The 22,971-nt window shown below is 34.9% G+C and overlaps 1 protein-coding gene across 1 annotated transcript in view; it reads right to left on the bottom strand.

Annotated features, from left to right (window-relative positions):
• Window positions 1–9,187, bottom strand: part of LOC106883391 (E3 ubiquitin-protein ligase synoviolin B) — a 44,851-nt gene extending 35,664 nt beyond the window's left edge. Inside the window, exons 1-3 of the mRNA XM_014934384.2 lie at window positions 8,860–9,187; window positions 1,018–1,110; window positions 109–261 (exon numbers count right to left, since the gene is read on the bottom strand). Of these exons, the coding sequence (XP_014789870.1) occupies window positions 109–261; window positions 1,018–1,110; window positions 8,860–8,988 (375 nt within the window). The 5' untranslated portion in view covers window positions 8,989–9,187. The remainder of the gene's footprint in view (window positions 1–108; window positions 262–1,017; window positions 1,111–8,859) is intronic.
• Window positions 9,188–22,971: the final 13,784 nt, after the last annotated feature.

Below are 22,971 nucleotides of genomic sequence, written 5' to 3'. Positions count from 1 at the left end.
GCTTGTTATCAATTTTTAAGAGGGAACATTTTTAAAAAATAGAAAACCAAACTAAATAAGTAATTCAAGAGGAAGAAGTGAAAAAAACAACTTTTAAAACAAACTTACATAGTCTACTCTATCTTCAGCAAGCCAGTGAAAACATTTCAAAAATAACAATAACGTGAACATGGCCACAAATCGTGGATTGAAGTCATCTCGAAAAACTGTAAAAGCCAAGCAAGTCTCAGTAACAGCATACCAAGACCTTTCTATTAGATGCTACAAAATAAATGAAATTGAAATGAATGAAAAGATGTCAGTAGAAAGCTGAAGCTTTAAAAGCCTTTGTTTCAGTAATGCAATAAATCACAATATATATTCACTGCTAAATAACATGAACATACAAGGTTTGTATTATGAACTTAAGTCATAAAGAACTCCTAAAGAGCATTAGCTATAATACAATTAGATTGAGTAATTTAAGGTAATATATAATAGCCTGTCTTTTATATAAACTTTTATTCATCAACAGGTTTTAATCATTGGACTAAGATAGTTTATATCAACTTTAGTGCTTGTTTTACTAATTTCTATTTGTCAAGCTGCTAAATTACAGGACTACAAAACATAAACAATACTAGTTTTTAGACTGGTTTAAGCATGAACATAAACACACACACATACACATTCTTAAGTTTCTTTTTTTGTAATGAACTATATGATATGATCATATATAATTACATAATATCCAAATGTCCTATTTCTGTTGAATTTTGTTTATCTGAGCAACAAAGCCAAGACAGATTTCTAAAGAACAAGGACAATTCCTAAATGAACTGGCTAAGGTTAATTACAATGACACTGCTTAATTATAATTTATCCAAGCAGGTCAAAGAAATAAATCTGAAATCAAATTACAGAAGACTAGCTATTATATATATATATATATATATATATATAATCTATTGAAACATTCTTTGACCTATACATAAACTCTGAACAAACAGTTATGTTGATATTTCAAAACATACAAACCTCCATTTCTGCTGCTCTTAGCTGACCAAAGAATATTTTCCTCATGAGTTTCCCCATCAGGACAACAAAAACAAAAGCTTGTATATAGAGAATCTAAATATAAATAAAGAAAAATAAATCAATTAAAAATAAATGTCCAAGAGAAAAGTGTAATTAGTTTATAAAGTAACAGGAATCTATTGCACTTTAATATAAGTAAAAAAAAAAAGTTGAATTAATATGCCACTCTCCAAACTGTCCACATGTCATTGCAGAGCTGTATCAAAACATCTCTGGTTAACCTCTGCAAATGGTAGATAACAGATGGTGACACACAACCAAGGGCTGTCACATTAATACAGAACATGAACAATAATAGCAGCTGAAGGAAGAGGTGTAGAAGAAGAGGTGCAGCACAGAGACAAGTCACCACCTAGAAAAAGACTTGTACCTAACTTTGAAACAGTTGGTTAAGAAATTCACATTTCAGCTCAGTGTACTTCTACAACCAAGACAAGCAAATGCTGACCAAAACTTCTGAAATCCAAAACTTCTTGAAATATTGCCAGAAACTGTACAAGGAAGACCACTGTATTATCAAACTGTTTGTCTCCAGCAAACAATCATGAGCTATGATTATGATCAGAATGAAAGAGGCCATGAAGGCTCAAAAGATAGTGCTTCTCAAAATGGACAGTTAGACTTTCTGGAGTTGGGGAAGAAGTAGGAAGTGAAAAATTTTATACAGGTATTGTGATAACAAATGGGGTGGTAGGGAAGATAATTACATCTATACATTTTTGAGAAATTTTGTTCTAAAATGTGACAAGACACCAAGGTCTGAGAACGCACCAAATGAAATGTTACAAGCCACTAGTGAAGAAGGCATGCTCTTCTTCCAATATCTTTATAATTTGATTTGGAACATCTGATTAGAAGCGATCAGTGTTGAACACTATTCTGAAGAAAAATGATGGTCAGCATTGTAAGAACATTCAAGCAATCTTCATTTGCCCTGCCAGCAAGATCCTGCTCTCCATCATTTAACAAGTCAAACTACAGGTATGATTAAGACATTCACAAGGAACAAACCAGTTTTTGTAGTAAAGTTAACATATAATGAGATGATACCTACTGTCTAGATCCTGGAGAAAATGTACAATAAATAGCTGTAGATGTACCTGTATTTCACTGATTACTACATGAAATATTCACTGATTACTACATGAAATATTGTGCATGATATGAGTTTTTCTAGCCATTTGGTTGTTTTAATCATATGCTATATGCTCAAGTCTATTCAAAAAGCAATAGTTGTAACTGATTCAACAGAGCTATTACCAGTTTGGGGAAATGCTGATGCAAATGGACTTTGATGGAGATGATGGCAGTCTGTAATATGATAAGGACACCACATTACTTCATTACTTCCAACCAGCCATGAAGAGTGCAAAGATTTGTTACTTTGACAAAACATGCGTATGAAGTGACAATTCGTTCTATACCAGAACATCAACATAACTCAAATAATAGTTGTAGAATCTGATTAGTTCCCAGTAATTTGGACTAATGACATGGTGATGGAGATGCTAGAAGACTTCATATATGTAAGTGCTGCTGTAGCAGTTGCTATACATGTAGGCAAAGATATCTACCACAAGTTGGGTAAAGGCCAGTAATGAGAAACCTGATGAAAGTGTAAAACATCAAAGCGTGTCCCTCAAGACAAAGATGCATGTAGTGAAGTCACTGGTCATCTTGGTGGCTCTATATAGTGGTGAGACACAACTGCTAAACACTGAACAATGATGCAAAGTTGGGAGCTTGAAATTGTGGTACTGATGCCATAAGCTATGCATTTCATGAAGGCCGGCAACCCTCCTAGTCATGTAAATATTGTGCCCAAGTGAAAACTAACATACTTCAGCTATATTACTGCTAGCCATTTGATGATAGTCTCAAGGGAACCATCATGTTTGATACTATTTTAGGCAAGCTTCATGTGTGAGAGATTGTCCTCTGAGTAGGCTGATATCAAAACAGTGGACAGGCAACCAAACTGTACTGAGAACTAACTTAAACTAATCACAGTGACAAGCACTTGTCAAGGCAGTCCCCATTCATCAACCCTGATGGTGCAAGGGGGAAGAGATTTCTTATTTACAGGCTATGATGAAGAAAAGATATAAAGATAGAAAGAGAAATCATTAAAATATTTTAGAAATTAATGCTTGAAAACAAAATGGAACAATCTGTTTGCTCAATGAAGTATAATACAAGGTGAATTGGGAAAACAATAACAAACAAAAATAAAATTAGATGTAGTCTGCAAGAGAGAAGACTACATCTAATTTTATGGCCATGTAATACGTATAAATGAAGACAGTTGCCTTGAGAGGCGCTCATTTCTAATTGAAGAGGGAATATGTGGAAGGGGTAGGCCCAGGAAGATGTGGGATGAAGTAGTGAGAAAGGATCTACAGATGTTGGGACTCACAGAGAGGATGACAGGAAACCAAGACTCCTGGAGGTTTGCTGTGCTTGAAAAGACATGTCAAGTTAAGTAAAAGTGTGGTTGCCCTTGTACACAGGTTTGTCCCCTACAACCCTCACCAGTTGAGCATCCCTAACCTTGCAGGTTTGTAGGTGCTGGCGCTGCGTATAAGCACCCAGTACACTCTGTAAAGTGGTTGGTGTTAGGAATAGCATCCAGCTATAGAAACCATACCAAAACAGACATGGAGCCTGAACAGCCCTTCAGCTGGTAAGCTCCTGATCAGCATGGAAAATGGACATGATGATAATGAACTTTAAGCCACATAAGAATAAAGCTTGCCAAAACAATACCATGAAAATCTAAGAAATTACACAAGTGGTACTATGACTGTTCCAGTTACTGGAACAATATAGACTCCACTGTTTAATGGCTTATTGATTCAGTAAACCAGTTGTGAATTCAATAAACAGAAATAACACTCACTATAAAAAATAGGACAATATATTTGAAAGAAACAGTAGAAACCAAAGGTAATGTTTGTGAGACAAGTACACCTGTATGAACAACTAAAACAATATAGGAATTCCCACACTTAACTTGTCTGTCTATACAGTGTAAACTTGGAGCAACATATTAAAAATGGTATACAAAAATAGATTAACCTTGCAACTCATTGCAAAAAAAATTAATTTAGATTTTATTTGAATTCTCCATACTAATACGAGTTTGCTAGATTACCAAATTCAGGCATTCATTTTTTTATTAAGATTTTTGGTTCTTTAATGATCAAAATATAAGTTATTTCATGAAATAGAGTGAACTTAATGATATAAATTGCATGAATTTTAATTTAAATTAAGAACAATCAATGAACTAAAATTAGGTTTAAATAAAAGTTTAATAAAATTACATGTTGTCTATATTTTACAGACTATCTAAGCATATTAAAAAACACATCGTAAATTTAAACAAATTATTTAATTATATAATTTATATTTAATTAAATATAGTAAATTAATAAATATTTCAAATGGAAATTATATATTTCCTTCTCAGAATGCAAGAAGTACAGCAAAACAATGTTGTACAGAACAATACTGAAATAAAACATACCTAATTATATACAGTTCATCACCTGAGAATACAATAATAAAGCAACATAACCAAATCGTTTAAGTTCTTGCACATATAGATCTCTTAAATACATATTAATGAGACATACATGAACCTCACAAGGTACTTTATAATTCATCTAATAAAGGAATTTATTCATCAGAAGTATTCAACAAATACAAAATACTGGAGCAACATCCAAATGTCTATGTGAAACAAATAAATAGAAAAAGGAATCTGTACCAGCTGAAGAAGTATCACAGAAACATCTTGATGTCCTAGAAGGTTACTGCTATAAATATATGCATATTTTCTTTATATGGCTCTATTTGTGGTTAATTCTTTCTGCTTATTTCACATGGTATTTGGACTATATAGCAGATATACATATTTTCTAATACATATTTTATTGACCATTTTCTCATGGCATGGAAATTACCACTCAACTTGATGCTGCATAATCTTGTCTGCGAGAGTCAACATCCATCACTTGTTTCATGCTATAATCAATCTACTGCAGACATCACTTTCAACACAACACTTATTCACTCAGCACTCATGTCCAAACAAGAGCGACCGACTCTCTTCAATACTTTAAATGATATCTTTAAACCAAATCATATTCTTTCACACAGTTTTTATTTGTTTTACAACACATGAAAAGGCATTACACTTCCAAACTAACCAGTTTCATTCAATATACCTTTTAGTCAACTACACAGGCCAATGAAGTGAGAAGATATTTCATGGTGAAGTGGGTTGTAATATCAAACTGAATCAATTAATTACCAAAGAGATTAGGTTTCTTGGTGTTTACAGTTGATCAACAGATTAACTGAATCATAGTTCTAATATGCATTCCTGTTTACATACAACACACACACATTGATATCTTGAACAAAATGCTGCATATGCTTTGGAGCTTTTCATTTTAGACACAGGGTGTTTTGATGAGTATCCAAAAAGACCAAAATGTTTTTGCTTTTGAGATTGAAATTGATGGGTACATGAAAAGGATAAAGTGCCTAAAACTATTTTATTAGAATATAAAACTATATATTATATAGTTTTATATTATATCTACCAAGAGACAATCTCTGATTGGCTATTACACTTCAAAACATTGGTTTCGTTGGGCTGATGGATTGGCCTCAAAGTCTTTTCAGCTTGATCACTTGGACTGATCAATTGACCTGGGCATTCCAAGAGGGTTAACCTTTTGCATATATTGTGTATCACATGTGATTCATTAGACATATCTCCCTGGCCTCACTAGCATAGCTAGAATGTGAGCTGCCCAGGGCGGCCCTTCCATTTGCTGCCCCCAGACCCCACAAGAAACACCTATTGCCTACAGCAGTCCCAAAAATGGCACCCCATTAAAAGTGACCCCCTGGCTAAGCTAATGCCTGGCATCAATGCATCATGTATGATACATGTTTCCAATTTTTTTCAACCAGCAGAATAACTTGGGACTTAGAAAAGCTTTATATTATTCAGTACATATGAAACAAGGGCTAACTTAAAAGTCTGAAATCAAGCATGGACGTGTTTAGGTCAAACTCATGAAAATGCTTTGGAAAAAGGTTAAAATGTTCATTCAGGTTTTGTCCTGTTGAATAGAACATTTGGCTGTCAGTGACATAACAGGAAATGAGCTGTTGGTTCATTAATAATTTTGAGACACAGGGTGTTTTGACATGTAGCCAAAAAGACAAAAAAAGTTTTTGCTTTTGAGATTGAAACTGATGGGTGCATGCAAAGGATAAAGTGCCTAAAACTATTTTATTAGAATATAAAACTATATATATTATATAGTTTTAAATTATATGTACTGAGAGACGAGTAGCAATATCTAGACACAGGCAAACAAAATTTCCATTGTGATTTTGAGTTCCTTTATGAATTGATAGATTGATATTTTACCAACTTGATTGATGAAATTCAATCTTACACGCCTGATTGAAATATATTCAGTTGAAGGTGAAATAAACATCAGAGATGCTTTGCTCCATGCAGAAACTGCAGGGTCTACATAGAGGTTTTGCAAGCTCTTCTGAATTAATTGCAATGTTGGAAATCCTTAGAAAGATAAATGATTTATTAAAAGCTTAACAAGAAATTAACTGAATTGCATTTGATGTTGAGATTTTCTGAAAATGATGATTTTGTAAAATACATACACGGTGATTGGGTAAGAGTAAATCACACTTAAGGCTATAACTATGTCTACCATTTCAGCTGTTTAAAATATTTTTAATCATTTTTACTGAAGATAATTAGCTAATTAATGAGTGCAACAAATTAAAACATTTACATACTAAAGGAATATTAAATTTTAGTTGCAAACTCGGAAAGTCTATATAGTGAGTAGCTTGAAAGGATTGAGTTGGTGTATAATACATAATTATGTCCGGGGACTGTGTGCGTGTGTGTGAAACACCAGTGATCCACAGTTTACTGGAACATGTGGAATGTGTTCTTCAATAACGGCGAAACACAAAACGACGCAGCTGTAATTCGGAATTTCTACGAAAATTTCGCAAAGTTCAATCTTGGAGCCAGTAAACCGGTAAATCTGGAGAAAACAACAGTTAATCTAGCCATGTTGCATGGAATATTTGAAAATTTCACTCAGATTTTCGAAAATTCAACGTATCTCATGTCTATTAAAAGAGCATCAGCCGATAATAATGTCCAAAGGAATTTGAACACGTATTTATCAACACTAGTATTACTGTTATTACGATTACTATTATTAACTAAAATTTCAGTTTCGAATTAAAATATTGTATATTTTTTAACGTTTTTTTACGAGTTATTTTAAAAACCAATTCCAAATGAACTATCATAGAGATATTCTAAATAACAGAAGTAGATATGTAATAATACTATGATTATTAATGAAGCACAGACAAGGGTTTGGGAATCTGTGAATAACAAATAAAAATAAGCTAGGTACTTCTAATAACAAAATAAAGTAAAAGGAAGCCCCTTTCAAATTCAACATTCTATAGATTGAAGTACTGAATAATTCTAGGAATATAGATTTAATAGACGGATTTAATTACGTTACAAAATAGAAATTAATAATGTCTGTAATTGTGTGGGTTTTCAAAATGACAAGAGAGGTTAACAAGAAATTTTGGGGTGTTTAATGGTATTTATTTATTTATTACAAAGGCGACAGCACCAGAGATAATTATATAGTGTGTAATTACTTGTTTTTTTTTTGGGGGGGGGGTTTAACCCTAGGGAAGAAATATTCGCAATGAAAATCAGGATTTCACAGGCCAACACCTAACGGAAAGAAATTGTATATCGGTAATAGAGATAAATAAAATGGATCTCCGTCAGTTTATATGAGGCATCTTCCAGTTGCTCGATCAGTGATCTACTTATTCATTAAATTACAGTCAAGTGGCTGAGTATTCCAATAGGCACAAGTTATTTTTAATGTAATCCTCAAGTAAGTCAGTGTGACACTGTGTTGTGACAAGTATAGACCATTAAATTAAAGTTGCAGACCATCCGATGATGGCCGTCTATACAGTTCCATTCACAAAGATTGGGTCACCCTGAGCCCCAAGTTAACACACTTGCCCAAGATGCTATGACGGAGGATTAAACTCGGGATCTCATGATAGCGAAGAGGACTCCTCCTCTTTAAACCATTCAACCGACCATAAACGCACATATATGTAAACATAGTGTAACAAACAGCACGAAAAGTACTCAATATATGTAATAATGTGTGTGTGTGTGTATACACAAAACAGGTGATTCTCTACGTCGCTATTCGGCAGTTTCCCTTTCTTTCAAGACTTGGCAGTTTCCCTTTCTTTCAAGACTTCTGCAATCGGTCGAAAACTCTGAGTATTAGCGAAGAGAAGCATTACAGTTTCATGCAATACACACACGCATATATATTTATGAGTGTGTATGTGTGCATATGCATGTTTATGTGTATATATATATATATATATATATATATATATATATATATATATATATATATATATATATATATACACGCACACACTATACAAACTAAAACAATCCCACCACTACCACTACCACATGTAAAAAGATAAGACATTCACACACACATATATATATATATATATAATATACATACATTTATATATATACTTATTTTTTAAAACAAACGCCAAACGATTTAATGTCAATAATACAAAGTGAGAGAGAGAGAGATAGAGAGAGAGATTGTGTGTGTTTGTGCGATTGCTTACCGCCATACTCCCATTAGATTTGGTTATGTAGACAACAGATGGATAAAACTGACTTTTCTGGTAATATGCATTGGCTATGACAACAGTGGTGAGCAGAAAACTAAACCCGGTGAGCATAAAGGCCCTCATGGCTGCTTCTTGTTGGTTTTCTTCGGGGTTTGTGTGTGTATTAATTATATTTTCGTGCAATAATTGTAAGACTGTCCCCCAAGAAATGTCGTTATAAACAATGATATGATGTCGATGTCAGTGTATGTATATGTGCGTGTACGTATGTGCATGTGTCAGTATGTGTATGTACGTACGCGTATGTATGACTGATGAATATGGCGTCTGTTTATGCCAGACGACCTGACCACGTGGCCAGTGTTGATTGGAGGGCAGCACTGCTTCCGACTCTAATCTATGACCGACCCTCTTTGCTATTGCTCTCTCTTCTAATCTCATATTAAATATCTACGTAATATTTTATGTTCGCTAAGGTCACTAGATTGGCAGAAACGGTAGAATGAGCGCCGATCAAGAGAAAAAAATGTGAAGTAATTTAATAATGCCTTGCAATATTTAGTTGCGGTCCTTTACGTTCTGAGTTCAAATCTCATAGAAGACGACATTGTCTCTCATCATCTTCAGGATCGATAAAATAAAGTCCCATTCAAATACTGCAGTCGATCTAATCTATTATAACCCCTCAATCTGAAATTTATGCCCTTGTGTCAGTGTTGCAAATCAGTATTGAGTTGCGCTTGATGTTCTTTGGAGGAAAACAATGGGAAAGTATGTTTGTTTAACTCGATGAATTCCTGGATAAAAAGTAATAAAGAGTTTATTGGTAGGACGTTACACAAACAAATCTAACGACCCGAATTTTCGACAATGTGCATCCCTTTTTAATCTGCGAGGCCGAATTCTATTTAATAGAAGGCCTATAAAATCTAAACTAATTTCTAGAATATGATTCTAAATAGTCTTCCGTGAAACTGCACCAAGTCAATTGGTACGTTAATACGTCCGACTTCCTCTCAACGTTGAAAAAACTAATTTAAGTACTCTAGTGTAACCCTCCTTATCCAAGTGTTCCGTATAGAGATTATTTTAATTACTAAGCATTATTAAATCACTGAAGTCTGATCGCAGGAATACTTTGTCAATTTCATAAAATAGCACAGGATCGTAAATTTTCAGAAAGTAGCAGAATGCTTTAAAAAATTGGTCCAAACTGAATATGTATGTAAAAAGATTACTTGTGGATCAATTTTAATTTACTTAGACATTGGATGGGATTTTTGCATCCAAGAAATAAAATTTTAAAGCAGTAAGTTTTGCTCCAAATCGAAAATAAAATAATAGCGTAACCCGGTTCCTGTCTAATGTGGCAACCTTGACGCAATATTTGGATTGCTTCGGCAACAAATTCTTAATTATTTTTTAATAACTATATATATTGTTGGGGCTCGTAAAAGTAAGTATTAATTTTTCTTTTCCTTATCGAAAATGGGAGATGGGGTACAATGAATAATGTAAACCGAATTAAGAATAAAAAATTCCTCTTATCAGCTAGTAATTTGGTTTTGGCAATTATTTGTATATATATTTATTACTCGGAAACGATTAACAACATATCTGTAATTTACTACAGAGTAGACGGCAAAACGACAAAGCACTGGAGTGAATAGTTCACAATATTCTGAATTTCTATATTGTAAGAATGAAGTTCTTTCAGGTCCAGCAAAATGCTGAAGTGGATTCCATTGATCATACTCCTCTCCTATCAAAATTTAGTACGAATAAATCAATAGTAACAACTACATATTTATCATGCTACATGAAAGCGGTGAATGATGAAATGATGTTCGTTTGGGAATAAATGAACCTTTAAAATGTCACATGTCAGCTATCAATAATTTTGGTCTACGTGGAATTTATTGATTATATAATTGTTAAAATTTTTTTTTATTTAACACGGCTGTTGCTCTTTTGTCTAATTAATATAGTAACATAATCAATACAAACAAAATAGCTTTCATTCTGTCATTCGTTATTTTTAAAAATAATTGCTTCTTCAAATATCTTGCCTTATTTCAATTTATGAATGTGAATTTATCTACATTAATGTATTTTTAATGTTAAAAAACTCTTTCCAATGTTCAAAGGAATATATAATTAAAAACATGCTCTGAGTAAATCATTCTCTCTCTCTCTCCACATTATTTAGTAACCTGTCTTTAAATATGACAGCAGGGTATGATTTGAGGAAGATCTGGCTGCTATCTCTGACGAATGCAGAGTAAGGTAGATGAGGTTGAGAAACAAGTTGTGATAGTCATAGCTATTCTAAAGAAAATAATTGCATAAATGAAGTGACTTGAAACTCAAAATAAACTCACTGAAAGCTTCCGCCATACCCTGCAGTATCTTATCATCTACAAGATTAGGGAATAAACATCAGCACAGATTGGCTAATACTAAGTGGAGACCCTCATCTAATTTATAATCCAGTTTAATACAAGTTTACACCATTTCACACTAGTGATAACTTTAAGGAAGATAATTGCATCCAGTCTGACTGGAATTATAAGAGCCATGAACACCTCAGAGTTTTCCTTTCTTCTACATTATAGTTCTAAATCTATTATAATTCCATTCACATCTAGGGTGTTTTAGAGGATTATTAAATCTACCTTAGTATTTCACTGGTTTCTTATTTTTAACAAACCTGAGAGGATGCAAGATAAAGTTAGTTGTCATCGTCGTAATCATCATCATCATTTAATGTCTATTTTTCATGCTGACATGGGTTGGCTGGTTTGACTGGAACTGGTAAGCCAGACAGCTGCATCAGGCTCCAGTGATCTGTTTTGACATGGTTTCTATGAATGGATGCCCTTCCTAATGTCAACCATTTTACAGAGTGTACTAGATGTTTCTGACATGTCACTGGCACAAGTACCTTTTATGTGTCATTGTCACTCACAATGACCCTGATTCACTAGCTTCACGTCTTCTCAAGAACAGCAAATCGCCAGAAGTCTCAGTCACTTGTCATTGCCTCCTTGAGGCTCAGCAACCAAAGATCATATTTCATCACCTAGTCTTCTACTATAATTTCATTCACATCTAGGATATTTTCTAGAAATATTGAATCTATCCTAGTATTTCACTGATATCGTATTTTATCAACCCAGAGGATGAAAAGTAAAGTTGAATTCATAACATAATTAGATACCACAAGAAATTTTTTTCAATGATCTAACATTTCTACCTGACCATTCACATATTCAGCATTGTCAGAAAAAGAGAAGCTAATACCATTAAGTAAAAAGACTGGGCAAAGGTACAATGTAATGCCTGAAAAAAAAATTTAAATACATAACCTTATTTAACATTTCTTTCATCAGAAATGTTGCTAATTATTGTATGGGTTTCTCTAATTATAGTTATTAATTTCATATATTTGGTAGAAAGACACAATATTGCTGTTTTCTTTTGGGCTCTGAATGCACTTGGCTTTTGGAACTGAACCTCAATTTTGATTGTAGTCTGTAAATAGTCAGACCATATTCTCAGGATCAAACAGAAAGAATATCGAATTCCTTCCATGTGGTTGTTGTTGTTGTTGTTGATGATGATGATGTTGTTGTATAGCCCTGGGACAATCCTGATCCAACAAACTAATGATCAAAACTTATGTTTCAGCCTTTAAACATTCGCCTTTCTTTAAAAAACATTATCTTGGACTCCATCATCTAATGTGTATCTCTTTTAAGAAAAGACTAAACAAAAACCTTGTAGCAATTACAATGAACTCCAGATGAGAAGGGGAGATAATCTTAAGGATGAAGAATTCACCAAAATTGACACACCATTCATAAAAAGACAATCTGAATGCCTGGAAACAAGAGAACAGCTGTGAACATATGTTATTGCCTCAGTAGACATCATCAGCTCAGTGGTTGATCACTCTTGAATCCTACTGGTGAAATACATATAGAAAAGAGTAGAAAACATTTATCACCTAAATTGAATAAATCAAGAATTTATTATGTATGACATTTAATATACCTTTATTCATCTTTATTGTCCAAATACATGTCTTCGGTACTCTCTTAGCCCATTTTCATTTAAATTATGCAAATTATTCTAAACCATTATTATTTTTAAACTCTCTTTGTAAGTGTCTGATTTTTGTGTCTTTTGGGTTGAAGCTTGGACACCTCTTGTGTTGATGATGCCTATTGGAGTAGAAACATGCCTAAAGCTGTCCCCTTGTCCCTTGATGATCAAATTATCTTTTCCTTATTGGCATGTTAATTTTGGAGAGTTCTTGATTTTTGTCATTATCTCCCCTTCTCATTTGGACTTGGTCCAATTACCATAAGGTGTTTGTTTATTCTTCTCTTTAAAAGGAAGATAATTTCAAGAATCAAAAATTCATCTTGCATGATATTTGCTATATATTTATTTGCCTTTATATATATATATATATATACAGAGTGGGCCAAAAGCCACACACCAAGACTCATTTAATATATAATATATTGGGCCAAATAATAATAATAATAAAATAATACACATTTCAGCGTCTAAGTGAATTTCAAATACAACAAATCCCTGAATTAGATGTACTGGAAACAAGCACAGAAAAAGCTAAGTGTATGAAAACCGTTGCTAAAACTGATATAAAGTGTTTCTTTATTCCTTTGTAACGCGAAATCACAAAAGGGGAGATACTGTGTGAGACTACGATGCCCCATGACAAGAATGTCATGAGTGGAGTTCAAAGTTTACAATTTAAGATAGTGTGTTGGACTGTTGGTTCTTAAAAGATCATTATGTTACGTGTGGTTACTGGTGTTTGTTTGGACTATATTGTTATTACACTGTTGCAGTGTATTCATTTATCCACAAGGATATAACATCGTGTGTGTGTGTGTGTAAATAGAAACATTTTTTAATTTCTAAATCTCTCAACGAGTGACATTTAGTAACAGTACTTTAAAGTAAAGACTATTTGCCAACATAATGAGGCAGTCTTGGTTGGGACAGATATTACTGTTGTATAGCCCCAGGAAACATCGTCTCCAGCTGGCTATATGACACACAATCTGTGTCCTTCAGAAACCGCAGTTCGCAGATATTGCTTTGTGCTGAGTTGGGATGCTAAACTTTCTTGTTCAAAAATATAAGGACACAGATTGTGTATCATATAGCCAGCTGGAGATGAGGTTTCCTGGGGTTAAATGACAGTAACATTCATCTCAACTAAGACTGCCACATTATGGTGGCAAATAATCTTTACTTTAAAGTACTGCTACTGAATGTCTCTCGTTGAAAGATTTAGAAATAATAATGTTTCTATTTATTAGATCAGTGACTGTGTATTACTTTGAAAATTATTTATATTTTCAAATGGGGATTTAGCAACACCACCTCTAGCTGAGCAGTTATTCTGTGCCGAGGAAGGAAATTAACCCAGAAACCATGGTCCACAGATATTGTTTTGTGCTGAGTGGGGATACTAAACTCCCCTGTTTGAAAATATAAGGACACAGATTGTGTGTTGTATAGCCAGCTGGAGACGATGTTTCCTGGGGCTAAACAACAGTAGCATTCATCCCAACTGGGACTGCCACATTATGTTGGCAAATAATCTTTACTGTATATATATATATATATATATATATATATATATATGTTTCAGATTGCAAGACAATGTTTAAGAGAAAATTGTGATGTCATAGAAAAGAAATGTGTCTGCATGGATGACGGCTCACTTGCATTTAATGATGCTGCAAAGAGAGAGACTTGGAGACAACACTATGAATAGCTGCTAAATGAAGAGAATGAATGGGAGAAAGAGAGTCTGCCAAATTTTGACCCAACAGAGGGTCCAGCTATTCAAATTGACAGTACCTTGGTAGACAAAGCAATTAAGGGTATGAAGACAGGGAAAGCCCCCAGCCCATCAGGAATCACTGCTGAGATGCTTAAAATATCTGATGGTGTAGGCTATAGTCTAGTCATCTGTATAGACAACCAGGTGATTCATAAAGGAGTCATACCCAATGACTAGTGTAGCAGCACCATAGTCAACTGCTACAAAAGTAAAGGTGATGCATTAGATAGGAATAATTACAGAGGTATCAAGTTGTAGGATCAAGTGATGAAATTCATGAAAGTCAAATGATGAAAGACAACTCCACTAATTAGAGAGAGAGTTAGTTTAGATGAGATGCAATTTGGGTTTGTGCCAGGGAGAAGCACCACTGATGCTATATTTCTGGTTAGACAGCTGCAGGAGAAATTCCTAGCCAAAGATAAACTTCTGTACTTGGCTTTCATTGACATGGAGAAAGCCTTTGACAGAATCCCACTATCCCTTACCTGGTGGTCAATGTGAAAACTAAGGATAGATGAGTGGTTGGTGAGAGCTGTACAAGCTATATACAGGGATGCTGTCAGTAAGGTGAAGGTTGGCAACAAGTGTAGTGAAGAATTCTGGGTAGGAGTAGAGGTTCACCAAGGATCAGTTCTCAGCCCCCTCTTATTCATCATAGTCCTCCAACTGTAGGAAAAGCATAACTAGAAACCCCATAAGATGTAACTGGTGTGAGCTGTGGACACATAAGCGGTGTAGCAATATCAAAAGAAGGTTAACTGGAAAGATAGTTTTTGTGTGTGGCAGATCAGATGCACAGCAGCAATAAATTCCGAAGATGTACAGGAAACAGATTCCATCATATGCCAGTGGGAAAAACTAGAAGTAGTTGATAGCTTCTGTTACCTAGGTGACCAAGTCAGTAGCGAGGATGGATACTCTGAGAGCATAGCTGCTAGAATAAAAATAACCTGGGCAATGTTGCTGGTATCAAAGTGCCTCTCATTCAGAGTGAAAGGTAGACTGCATGTGCATGAACAGTCATGCTACACAGCAGTAAAACATGGGCTATAACTGCTGAGGACATGCATAGACTTGAAAGAAATGAAGCTAGTATGCTCCGCTGGATGTGTAGTGTCAGTGTGCATACACAACAGAGTGTAAGTGCCCTGAGAGAAAGGTTGGATATAAGAAGCATCAGATGTGGTGTGCAAGAGAGATGACTGCATCGGTATGGTCATGTGTTATCTATGGATGAGGAAAGCTCTGTGAAGAAGTGTCACACCTTAACAGTGGAGGGAACCTGTGTAAGAGATAGACTCAGGAAGACACGGGATGAGATGGTGAACATGACTTTCGAAAGTTGGGCCTTACAGAGGCAATGTCAGGCAATCGAGACCTCTGAGGATATACTGTGCTTGAGAAGACCCCGGCAAGCTAAGTGAGATTATAGCCATGGCCGATGCCAGTGTCACATAATTGGCCTGTTTAAAAAGTACCCCTTCAATCATTGGGCATGCTTGAGAAGACCTGTTGAGCCAAGTGAAATCATTGTTGTGGCCAAGAGTAGCTCCCGTGCTGGTGGCTTGTAAAAAACTCCATTCGAGCATGACAGATGCCAGTGTCACCGGGCTGGCATGTAGCAAGCACCAGCTGTAGAAACCTTGCCAGCCCTCAATCAAACTGTCTAATCCATGCCAGCATGGAAAGTGGATGTTAAATGATGATGAGGATGATTTGATATATGTACATATAAATATACAGATACATAACTATTATTTACATATGTGTGTGTCTGTATTTATTTGTGTATATCAATGTCTAGACATCATGTGATGGCCGTAATGAGCATCATTGTCATAGAAGTAAGGATCTTCATTTCCAGCCTTCCATGACAAACATGTGACCAGGGAAAATATTACCTTGCTTGGAAACAGGTGAGGGTTGGCAACAGGATGGGCGTTTGGTTGTAGAAAATCTACCACAAATTCCATCCAACTTATCTAAGAACGGGAATATGATTGATGCCATGTGGAGTTGCTTCTTGGTAACGAATTTTGCCAACACTCCCTCAAATGCACTGATCCTATGCTTATTTCTACTTTATGCACAATTTCCTGGATTGTTACATGACAGTCATTGATGACTATGTGCCAAACCTTCTCCGTCAGTACTTCATTTCAGCTTGTGGATTGTCTGCCTGAGTATACCTCACTCTCCACTGGGGTGCAGTGATATTTGAAGCAATTATACCACTCCTTGATCTAAGTTTTGCCCATGCATCATTGCCAAAGGCCAGCTAAATCATCTTGAGCTTGAGTCCCAATAAGCTTTTGGCAAAACTTGATGCAATATCTCAACTTAATGCATTTGGTCATCTTACCTGAAAATAAAGATCCAACAAGCATGCACTATATGTGTGTACTCTAGGTATAACAGGCAGGAACTGATGTGCCCTACCAGCTTGAAAATTTTCATGCATGTGCAGGAAAGGTGGTGTCATTTCCTACTCAAAGGATTTTGTCCACACAGAATTGGTTTTGATGGGGAAAAATAAAATTGGATTCTTTTTGAATGCATGTCATATAATTATTTATGTAAGAAAATCAATATCAAATTAAATAGCAGGATGGTGAGCTTGCAAAATTGCTAGCATGCTGGACAAAATGCTTAGCAGTATTTTCTCTATCTGTACATTCTTGAGTTCAAATTCTGCCATGGTCAACTTTGCCTTTCATCCTTTCTAAGTTGATAAAATAAGTACCAGTTCACCACTAGGATTGATATAATCAACTTACCCCTAACCCTAACTTGCTGGCCTTGTAACAAAATTTTAAACCAATATTAAATCAAGCAGCAACAGTATATTTATTTCTTATGACATATGCTTACATTGAGCAAGCTTCTCTATGCATATGCTATGTGTGTGATGTTTCTAATTTAGGTACAAGGCCTGTTTTTTTTTTACCAGGGAGTCATTTGATAATGAGGCCAAAGAATATTTCATTGTGATGTAGGATCTACAACTGGTGAATAGCTAGAGAGCAGAGCCCTGCTTTTTTTTTAAAGAAAGAAAGAAATGACTTAGAGATAGGAAACATGAAGTAGTCAGGACTATGATGGACTCATTAAAAAGAGTGGATCCTACAAGGAGCTTCAGTTAAGGTTTTTTCTCTACAATGAAAGAAAACTTCATATATTCACTACCATGGACACTGTTTGTATCTTGTAGTTGTTGAAAATAAAAAATAAAGTTGCTATCTTTTTTCACTTGCTGGTTCTGGAGGACTTTTACAGGCCCTTCTAGTCAAGTATGATCAATACCATTAATGTTCCCTTAAACTTTTATAAGTTAACATCTGCAGGAAGTACAACAGCAGGGAGGAAATTCCAGAAGGATAATGATCTGGAGTGGAAGGACTGGTCTTAGTGATTAGTGTTGAACTAGGGGTGGGATGGTAATGGACACAACAAGAATGATGAGAAATGAATTATTGAGAAAAACATCCTAGTTGATAGCAAATAAATGATGGCCATTTTCAAGCATGTAGCCAACAGGAGTATGCTTTTATGATTTATTACAATTTATTCATCTCAGTTGGATTCCTTATTTTTCACAATATATTTCATTGTAGATGATTAAGAGTAGTTTTCATTTTTGTATTTTCCTACTGTTTTATAAGAGCTGTAGCCTGTGTATTAAATACCCCACAATATTATTTCTATACATCTTCAATTTCTAGTTTCATCTCATTCCATATTAACATTTATACACAGCAGAATTCTGTTATTTATTTGATGAGCAAAATAAAGCCAATTAATATAAGAGTTATAGTCTTCAATAGGTTTAAATGTTTCTGCCAACTCTTGTTTTTCATTACTCTTTGTTTCAAGATGACTCCCTATTAGTTCCCAGCACCTTTTATACATTTTCTCTACTGGATAGTTACATAGACAGCTAGGTTGCTAATACAGGAATTATTTCCCCTGCTTTCACATTCATGTCAGCATAACAATAATTAAAATGGGAAAATAATTATAAGTAAACTCATATTTCAAATCTTTATCACTTTCAGTTTGCTACTTTAACAAACTATGATTTGTTTTCTTAAATCAGGTTTTTAAAAAAAAATAATACATTAAATTTTATGGAATCTACCACAGACAATTTTAACATCTTTCTTTGTTTTATATACATATGTATAGCCTATATGGTTCTCCAGATTTCATTTTTTAAATTTCAGGAGAGATGAAACAGTCCATACATGTCACTGAGCTTTTGGAATAATTCTGGTCAAGATGTAGAGGAAATCAAGATTCCATAAAGTCAGTTATGGTTCTTTCATTTCTTTGACACAAGAGTTAGCTCGTTTTGGAAATGGGAGAATTGTAGACTGTGTAATACAAGGAGACTGTCCTCACATTTCAGGAAATAGTCTTACAGAAGTTGAGTAAAAGTCATTCAGTTTGGTTCCCTGGAAAAAGCTGTTCAGGAGTTCCCTAAACATATACTGTGTTCTTTGACAGAACCTCTGCAGTACAGAATGATTGAATCACAGGATAGATGATATATAGAGGAATATTGTATGAAATAAGAGGACATAGCCAATGTTGAGAGAACAACTAGATATAAAAAGAATCAGATGTAGTGTGCAAAAAAGAAGGCTGTACTGGTATGGTCACATGATAGGCATGGATGCATAAAGAAATCTCAATCACTTATGTTATTAGGGTTGTCTGGAAAGTTCTGAGCATTTTTAAGCTAAATCTTTTAATGCTTCATTGAACACACCTAAAATGTAACACAATTAAAACTTTGGCACTGCTCGAAGTGGTAGTGCATCTCTTCTTTGTTACTGACTAAAAATAGATTTATCTTTCATTCCAGTTACCCTTTATTGACATTTGAAATGGATAACCAAAAATTTCATATTTGCATTGTAATGTTTTCGCTTTTTTAAAAAAAAAGAAAGTGCAGCAAAGACTTGCAAAAACATTTGGGAAGTTTATGGTGATGATGCTGTATCTGAATCAACTGTTCAAAAGGTGGTTTGTAAAATTTAAAGCTGGAGAGTTTAGCTTGGAAGATAACAGTCGCAGTGGAAGCTCTTCAAAATTGAATGAAGATGTTTTGATAGCAAAATATCAAAGAAAACTCAAATATCACAACTAGAGAATTTGCAGAGGAGTTGGAAGTTTCTAAAAGTATGGCTCATGAACACTTAGTGAAGCTAGGATACATTTCTCATAAGGTATGAGTCCCTCACAAACTCTCAGAAAAGAATTGCTTGGACCAGTATTCTGTTTGTGATATGCTTTTGAAATGGAATGAAAGCATGCCTTTTTTTAAACAACTTGTGACTGGATTGTGTATGAAAATGTAGTGCAAAAGAGATCCTGGAGTTTGCATAAGGATCTCCCCAAACAGCAACCAAAGACGAATATCCATACTAAAAAAGCAATGCTTTGTGTTTGGTGGGATCATAAAGGCATTATTTATTATGAGCTTCTCCTACAAAATCAGGCCATTAATTCTGCTGTGTACTGTTGTCAGCTAGCTAAATTGAACCAAAAAAATGCCCGAGCACATTTATATTTGACTACCCAAACTAAGTTACATGAACTTGGCTTAGATCTCTTATGCCATCCACCATATTCTCCTGATATTGCACCATCCAACTACCATGTGTTTTTGTCTCTACAGAACTTGTTGCAAAGAAAAACATTTAATGATTTAGACAGAGTTAAAGTGCATCTAGATGATTTTTTTTCTTCAAAACCAGTCAAATTTTATAGATGTTTTCGATCTAGTTTGGATTCTTTGCCATCAAATTTGATGGCAAAGAATCCACACTAGATTGAAAACATCTATATGCTGATGGAATATTTAAATTGCCTGATAAATGGGAAAAGGCCATCAATAATAATGGAAATTATTTTATTGAATAAAATTTATTGAAGGGCTAATCATTTATATCTCTTTTTGCATATTAAAAACACTCAGAACTTTCCAGACTACATAATAGATGAAGATTGTGGAAGAGGTAATTCAGGAATATGTGGGATGAAGTAGTGGAGATTGAATTCAGAAGGTTGAACCTCACAGAGGAAATGACAAAGGACTGGGATGACTAGCAATATGTGAAGCTCAAGCAGATTGCTAATTTCAGTGAAACACAGATCCTAAAAGCAGAATATGTACACACACACACACATGCGTGCGTGCATGCATGCACACGCACGCGCGCGCACACACACACACACACACACACATGTATGTATATGTATACATGTATAAAGTTAAAATTTACAGAAAACAAAAGATGCAGACAAGTGAGGGAACCAACCAGCAGATGTATTAGTTTGACGCTCGGGAAGAATGGAAGAGTTTTGATGTTACAAGCCAGTGCTCTTTGACAGAAAAGATTGAGTGGAAAAAATGGAGAGAGAACAAAAAAAAACCAGAAAAAAAATGATGAAATGTGTGTGTGTGTGTGTGTATATTGTTGGATGGCCATTGACTATTCATGAGTTCCTCCATCCTTTGATGGGTTTTATTTTTTGTCCCACAGGGTATCCAACAATCACTTTCCTCACCAAGCAAGCCTGGTGGTGCCAGTTTAGTCACTAATGACCTGATCATGCAACAAGTTGTACTGGATTACATGTTACCAGTAGCACACAAGAGCACATTAATTAAACACATTAATTTCCTGCCTTTGAAAACCACTGGAAAGCAGGCTGAGCTTTTTATCAAGCCGCACTCAACACTTGATATCAGTGATGCTTTCAAATCATCTTGGAAGGCTATGCATGATGCAATGCTCTCTGCATCCATAGAGGCTCTTGAACTTCCTATTTGTAAACATCAAGATTGGTTCAGTGATAACAACACAGATGTCCAGCAGCTGATAGGTAAAATGCACAGCTCTCATAAAACCTGGAACAATGATAAGAGCTCAGAATCATGAGCTCTTATATGGCTCAGAATCATGGACACCCTACAGACAGCACATTAACCAACTAGACATCTTCCACAAAGGCTGTCTCATGACAATCTGTGGTTACTCATTAAAAGACAGAGCCTCTAATGCTGATCTGTTTAGCAAGTGTAAAACTGATGGAACCAAGAGCTTTCTTATGCAGTCGCAGTTGTGCTGGGCTGGCCATGTCATCAAAATGAGTGATGGAAGAATACCCAAAGTTCTCATGTACAGCCAGCTTGATATTGGACACAGGAATGTTGGTCAACAACAGCTCAGATATATGGATAAGCTGAAGAGTAACCTCTCAGTAGTCAATAGAGCTCATAACACCTTTGAGCAAACAAGATGGAGATCGTTGTGTCAAAATGGTATACGAAACTTTGTTGCAACCAGCGTTAGCAGGCCTAGGAGGGCAAGGCAAAGGAGAAAAGCAGCTGCAAGTATACTGCCTACACTGACCCATAATCCTCATACTCGCAACATCTGCAGGCTTCTTTGCAAATTGTTAGCAGGACTCAAATGTCACATTCAACATAAGCATTATAACTGACAAAGAAAGAGTAGGTTGTCATATGTCAAGACTGACGGGAGGGAGTGTCTATCATACACACACACACACATCAACACATATTTATACATACATATATACATCTTTATGTATGTGTGTGTATATATATATATATATATATATACATATATATATAATAATAATATAGATTTAATCAAAAGATTAAATGTGGTACTTAAAATGTTGTACGAAACGTACATACTGCTATAACCTATTGAATTTTTGTTGCTTTTCTTCAAATATATATATAAAGTAGTTGTATACTGCCAACTTAACGTGACGGTCCCAATAAGGGAATATACTACTGCTATTTAGCCCTAGGAAGCTGGACTGCTTCCTGTTGGCCTTGACACATTTCCTGTGTCCTTATGTTTACGAAGGGGAGACAAACTCCTCCACCCAGCTTAGTGTGCATTCAGGGACATGTTTCTGAGTCTTTGCTCATCATCAGCCTGAAGCAGCACGACCAGCTGGTTGAAAAATTTTTATTAGGATCACTATGGATCAAATATAGAAATGGGTACAATACAGGACAAACAAATATACAAAATGCATGAGTTCGATGTTTTTTAAAAATTAACGATTGTCTTTATATATATCAAAATTTAAAGTTCATATCTTCGTTGACTTTTTTTCTCCCTTTTTTTTTCCTTTTAAATATACAGACATACATATACATA

This window comes from Octopus bimaculoides, chromosome 16 (assembly GCF_001194135.2).
Source record: "Octopus bimaculoides isolate UCB-OBI-ISO-001 chromosome 16, ASM119413v2, whole genome shotgun sequence".
In the NCBI taxonomy this organism is placed as follows: Eukaryota; Metazoa; Mollusca; class Cephalopoda; order Octopoda; family Octopodidae; genus Octopus; species Octopus bimaculoides.
The sequence above is the reverse complement of the archived record's forward strand: the minus strand, read 5'-3'. Positions and strand labels throughout refer to the sequence as shown.